The sequence below is a fragment of the Papilio polytes genome, unplaced genomic scaffold (assembly GCF_000836215.1).
Source record: "Papilio polytes unplaced genomic scaffold, Ppol_1.0 DF823980.1, whole genome shotgun sequence".
Taxonomy (NCBI): domain Eukaryota; kingdom Metazoa; phylum Arthropoda; class Insecta; order Lepidoptera; family Papilionidae; genus Papilio; species Papilio polytes.
Window position 1 is genome coordinate 888,425 of NW_013525224.1, and position 6,040 is coordinate 894,464.

The following is a 6,040-nucleotide window of genomic DNA, read 5'->3' on the forward strand; positions in this document are numbered from 1 at the left end:
CGCCGTTCTTATCGAACGTGTACGACATCCAGTTGCCGTACTCGTCCATAAACTTGTGAATGGCGCCGTCGCTCGTGTCATCGAACGAGGTCGCGAAATGAACATTACTTGAACTGTTAGGATTTTCTGTAGATGGAGGCTTATCCTTTTTCTCGCTACTATTTTGCACTGCGGGGTTGTTGCGCTGCCGAGTTGAACGTTTTATTTTCCTCACTCTGTTTCTGTGGTTTCGGTCCATCAATGGCCTGAGCCTTTGACCTTCCTCGGAGTACTGCACGAGCTCCGCGGGTGGATTTTCGTTGGCACAGCAGGGTATGAAATCCACCCTCGAGTTAAGAAAGGCCGCTAGCAATGGCATCGACGTAGGCAGCAAGGTGTTGGTCGATGTCTGTGCGACTTCCTCGATGGACCGCTTCCTCGTTTTATTGGCACTTTCCCTCTCCCCTCGTATACTTTGGCGATGACTTCGAGATCTATCCTCCCTGCTGGGCGCGGGCATTACCACCGTGTTCGCGTTGGTGGCGGCGAACAAACATTCCAGACCCTGTACGAGTGCCGCTTGTGCCTCAACTGCGTCGAGTAGAATGCGATCTTCGTTCTGACTATCTTCCCTCTCTCTTCTCGAGTCTCGTTTCTTATTTTCTTTTTGAGACGAAGCTCGAGATCGAGCTAAATTCTTAATCTGCTTTGGTATAGCTCCCAAGTTTCTTGGGACGTTTGAGGACGATTCCCCTAGCGCGGCACATTTCTGAGTGTCCCCTTGAACGGCACACGCCGCATCCTCTTTACATGCCAGCGTTGACTCTGGCGTCTCCTCAAAAAGCCAGTCTAAACTATAGACGCTCCTTTCGTCTGCGCTTTTACTGTCACAAGTCAGCTGCGACTCCTCGGTCTCCGGCGCCGGGTTTTTTTCATACTTATTGTCAATTCGAAGTTTGTCTAAATTATTTTCACTACTACTGCTAGAATTAGATATATCGTGGTCCCAAAGTTTCTTCTCCGCGACTTTTTTATCCTCGGGTTTCTTATCTTGTTCGGCATTATCGTTCGATTCTAAACTAGATTTCTCTATTAGCAAGTCTTTAGAACTAGCGCTGGCCTTATCGAAGTAATCGCCGTTCGGATTATATTTACATTCACAGGCGGCTTGTTTATCGGGACGTTTACTCTCGAAGTGTTCGTTTTTAGAAAGCTTTTTCAGTCTTACATGTTTCATTTTATCGTTTGGACATTCTGCGCTATGTTTGGTACTGGAATGTCTATCGCAGCAAGGTTTCTTGCTATCGCCGTGGTGTTTGGAGCGAACTATTCGAACGTCAGTGGCTCGGTCTAGTAAAGGCGATCGTGAACCGTTGTTCTCGTAGTCGGAGTCGCTGGAGCGCGCGGCGGGCGACTGCTCCGCGTCCCAGTCGAATCCACGGAACTGCTTCTCATCTTCGTAATCACTGTAACTGTCGCCACTCGAATCTAGATCGGTCTCCTTCTGCGACGTTTGCATCTCATCGGATATTTCAGCTATCGGGTATACGATTTCCGAACCATACGTTAAATAAGGGTAACTACATCCTTCACCGGATTCATTTTTAGGATACAGATTCAAATGCGGGCCGCGAGTTAAACTTTTACTAGGAGGGGGTATCACAGCATTTTTAGGATTCTTGAGGACTTGACCGCCGATAGTTTCCGCACTGTTAGGATGAGGAGATAGATTGGAAACACTAGGGGGTGGACATCCTATTTCTAAGGCCGCGCTTTTAATTCGTCTTACACCTGGACTTTTGCCTTTACTTTTTTCAGCTTCGCATGCGGGTGGTTCAGCTTTAACCATCATGTACTCTCCGAGTTCAACGCTAGCAAAAAACCCAGTATCAGCATTATTTGAATGCCTTCTCATGTGGGATACCAATTGTGCTGTTGAATTGAGAAGGGGCAACTGTATTGTGGACATTGTAGAATTGGAATTTCGCCTCATATTACTCGGTTGGGTCGCAAGAGCCATAGCAGATTTGCTACAGCTCTCATCGGGGTAATTATTATATCTCCTACGATGTGCAGTACGTTTTTTGGGCGAAGGTGGTCCAACACTCGGTTCTGAATTGTCTCTGGAATCAGAGCTGAGTTGGCGAGCTACATGTTGATTGTATGGATCTCCGTTCTCTCTGGTATCCAAATACAACCACTCTTTGAATAAATCTCTGCTGTTTGAACCACGGCGATGAGGGCATTCGTGATACCTTCGACTGACTTTAGCGAACGTTCCGTCTTCAGACAACACGTGTACTGGGTGATTGTTTACATACATTTGGTTTCTAGAAGCTTCTTCAACTATAAGTTCGTCGATTCTATTTGCGTGCGTTCTCCTTGTTTTGGTCCTGTGTTCTCTTTTATGAGCACATCGGATTCTATTGTTAGGTCGTGCTTTAGATGGTCCCGGGGTTTCGGTTTGTGTGACGCAGAGATCTGATTTAGTCATAGCGACGGCTTCGGGTGGTTTCAATGACATTGCACTATCTTCCATGCTAGATTCTGAACTGTTTTTACGATGAACATCGACTTTTAGGTCTGAAAAGAATGAATAAAATGTTGAAGTGAGAAATATTGTAATACTGGTGTACCTCCTACAAACTTAGCTTTGATATTTTAATTGAACTTTCATACAGTTAAGTTAAAACTGTGTGTAAGCAAATGTTTACTGATCAATTAAACTGTTCAGTTAGAACTGCCCCCGTAGACAAAGTAACATTCGATCCATTACTGATCGAAAAATAAATGTATAAAAACGGCAATAACATTTAATAAGTCATGGGCTTGTAACATATTCAATTCCATACATCCATCCATATATCATATTTTTGGATTCTACAAGCTATATCGCTAATCGAAAGTCACTATGTCTAGGAGTGCTGGGTGTTTGTTGAGGGCCTAACATTATTCATATACATTTGCTATGAAAATTAGTTATATACTTACCTATAGTACTATTATTAGGCTTATGATATTCCAGGGATGTGGCTGACTCATTATCATTCTCTAACGCACTGCCTAAAGCAACCCCAAGTCTCATCATTTCCATACCTTCTTCTTGCCTGTAAAAAAATCAAAAAAATTATTTTGATAATTATCGTTATTCACAATAAAGGTTAATTACAATTAAATTGATGTCTTCTATTAGCATTGTAACAAAAACATTACAGAACAAATAAAAATTTCTATGTTCAATTATGACATTATTTTTAAAAGTAATTTTTACACATTTAGCTATAATTCTCTACAAAGTGTTTATAATAGAAAAGCAGGCCATAAAAAGCCAAACATTGCAGTTTATAAAACCATTTTCAATGACACCATCTGAGTTGGGGAAGGTCATGAAGATGTTCATTCTATGATCAATTTCTACAAACATTGTTTGGGTTTAAAGTAAAAATACTAATCTTAAGTTAATTAATGCAATATTATGTAATAATTAGAAAGTCTTACGTAGATCCAGCATAAGGGTTAGCTGGGTCTCCAGTCGGCTGTACCACAATACATTCCTTTGTATCGTACATGTGATGCAGACCATGGTTTAAAAGCTTGAGACATGTAAACAGTATGGCAACTAGGGCACAGTAGATTATCCAACCAACACTCGCTGGGGGGAAATACTGAAAAATAAAACATTTCGAACACATATGTCTATTAATCTTTGTTGTAAATATACAATGTTTAATTTAAAAGGGCTCCAGAGGTATGTTAATAGAAACCTTACTTTCTTTATAATTCTTAGTAACATAATTTTTTCTATTTGCACATTTAAAAAATGTACAACTGTAAATCAAAGGTATTATTTGATAAACATTAATTTACCAAACTATTGAATAGATAACAAAACAATTAATTTATTTGAAAAATAGTATTATACAACATTGATTTTATAATGAAATATGTTAATAGGCCTATACTTAATAAAAATGGTTTCTTATTTTTTAACTAAATGCTGATTCATTTTATGATTCATAATTGACCGGAAATGGTGTATATCCAAAAGCCTTACATTAAATTAGTATTTTTCCTCAAAAGGATATGTAAACAAACAAATTATGATAAGATATAATGATATAGTTAATGAGGTCTCTATTGTTTTAAACGGTAAGGCTATAAAGAGGCCAATGACCATCCAATGCCATGTTTTGTACTCGACAATTCAACAATAACAACTAAAAAAACGTGACCTGATTTTATTATGACATCATTTTATAACCTATAGCTAAATATTAATACGTATTTTAACACTTACCAGGTAAACAGAAAATGGGAGACATAATAGGAACAGCCAGATATACAAATGAACAGTATTGCAGAACAAATTCTGATGGGGATCATAAAACCAGCCACCTGTCAATGATGCCCAAACACCTTGGCGCAAAATTTCCAGCGTCTGCGAACCCATCGTAAACACTATGTCCACATTTCCGCATTTAAATCACTCGCCACTCACACAACATAGTCTTTATCATTTATTCACATTTCACATCAGCTTATATCAAAATGCAAATTTCTCGTCTTTCCTGCCATTTTGTATGAAAATGCACATACGAAAACAGTCTTTATTGACATCTGTTATTCAGTTATTATACATTTTATATAACGACTTGATAACTTTTAATATTTACACTGTTAAATTATGCAGAAAACTAATATTATAAACTGATAATTTCAAGAATTTCCTTTCCTAAAATATGAAAACGACTTGATCGACGAAACAACACTTTCATTCTTTGAAGTTTTTTTGACAAGTGACGTCTATCATCAACAGACGATATTGCCATTTACTGCAAAACTGAAAATTGCAATATTTGTTCATCTAATCGAATTCTCCTTTGTGAAGGTGATATTGAGTAATTAACCTCTACTTTGTCATGTACTAGTTGACTTACTCAAGTGTTTTGACACGGTAACGAGATGTGTCTTGTTAATAATTATTTTAAAATCTTTGCAAGCATTCAGCAAACATTTGTTTATACACTGTGAGTGTCTTGACATTGACACATTGACATTTATCAATTGTCAAACACAGATGTCAAGCAAGAAGATGTTATTTTTACAATATTGATAAATATAATAGGTAGCATTTTAGATTAGAGATAAGTAACCTTCAGTATTGCGCCAACTTTTGCAGAGATCGTACTCGTACTTTGTCCAATTTGTGTACGACAAGTTAGAAAAAATGAGTGACGTTGAAAGACTGTTGAAGCAAGCTGCTATGCAAATCGGTGCTGGTGGAAGTGCAGGCTTCGTAGAAGTCTGTATAATGCATCCTCTTGATTTAGTAAAAACGAGATTTCAGCTACAATCTACGAGTTCAGCTTTAAAAAGTTCTGATCCACATTACTACAATGGTATCGTGGACTGTATGAAGAAAATGTATAAATATGAAGGATTGACTTCGTTTTGGAAAGGAATCTTGCCGCCTATATTAGCAGAGACACCAAAGCGGGCCGTCAAGTTCGCGACTTTTGAGCAATACAAAAGGTTTTTCATGTTTGGCTCCAGCACACCCACACCTTTAGTGAGATTTATTTCTTTTATATTTATTTTGTGTATTTATATTCTATTAATCCATTTTATTTTATTAACATTCTTATCTATACATAATTACATTTTATTCATATTTTATTTAACTTATTATGATTATTTTATTTCTTTTTATTTTATATCATAACAAACAATACACAAAGCTTATTTTAATACATTTAATTCATTTATATCTTGATAATTTTACTATATTTATAATTTCAGACATTCTCTCTAGCTGGTTTAGGTGCTGGTATTACAGAAGCTATTTTAGTGAATCCTTTTGAAGTTGTAAAAGTTACATTACAATCTAACAAATCTTTGGCTACTCAAGTACCTAGTACATGGTCAGTAACAAGACAGATTGTAAGAGAAAATGGGTTAGGCTCCAAAGGCCTGAATAAAGGTTTGACAGCAACTATGGCAAGGAATGGGATATTCAATATGGTTTATTTCGGTTTCTATCACAGTGTGAAAGGATATGTCC

General features: G+C 37.6%; 2 protein-coding genes across 2 annotated transcripts in view; one reads left to right on the forward strand and one right to left on the reverse strand.

Moving 5' to 3' along the window:
• Nucleotides 1-4,771, reverse strand: part of LOC106101448 (pecanex-like protein 1) — a 23,769-nt gene extending 18,998 nt beyond the window's left edge. Inside the window, exons 1-4 of the mRNA XM_013280685.1 lie at nucleotides 4,277-4,771; nucleotides 3,478-3,644; nucleotides 2,971-3,086; nucleotides 4-2,562 (exon numbers count right to left, since the gene is read on the reverse strand). Of these exons, the coding sequence (XP_013136139.1) occupies nucleotides 4-2,562; nucleotides 2,971-3,086; nucleotides 3,478-3,644; nucleotides 4,277-4,429 (2,995 nt within the window). The 5' untranslated portion in view covers nucleotides 4,430-4,771. The remainder of the gene's footprint in view (nucleotides 1-3; nucleotides 2,563-2,970; nucleotides 3,087-3,477; nucleotides 3,645-4,276) is intronic.
• A 286-nt stretch (nucleotides 4,772-5,057) lies between these two features.
• The window catches only part of LOC106101617 (mitochondrial 2-oxodicarboxylate carrier), a 5,750-nt gene continuing 4,767 nt past the window's right edge, over nucleotides 5,058-6,040 (forward strand). The window contains exons 1-2 of the mRNA XM_013280906.1: nucleotides 5,058-5,548; nucleotides 5,779-6,040. The exon at nucleotides 5,779-6,040 is cut by the window's right edge and continues 3 nt beyond it. Coding sequence (XP_013136360.1) covers nucleotides 5,207-5,548; nucleotides 5,779-6,040 — 604 coding nt within the window. The 5' untranslated portion in view covers nucleotides 5,058-5,206. The remainder of the gene's footprint in view (nucleotides 5,549-5,778) is intronic.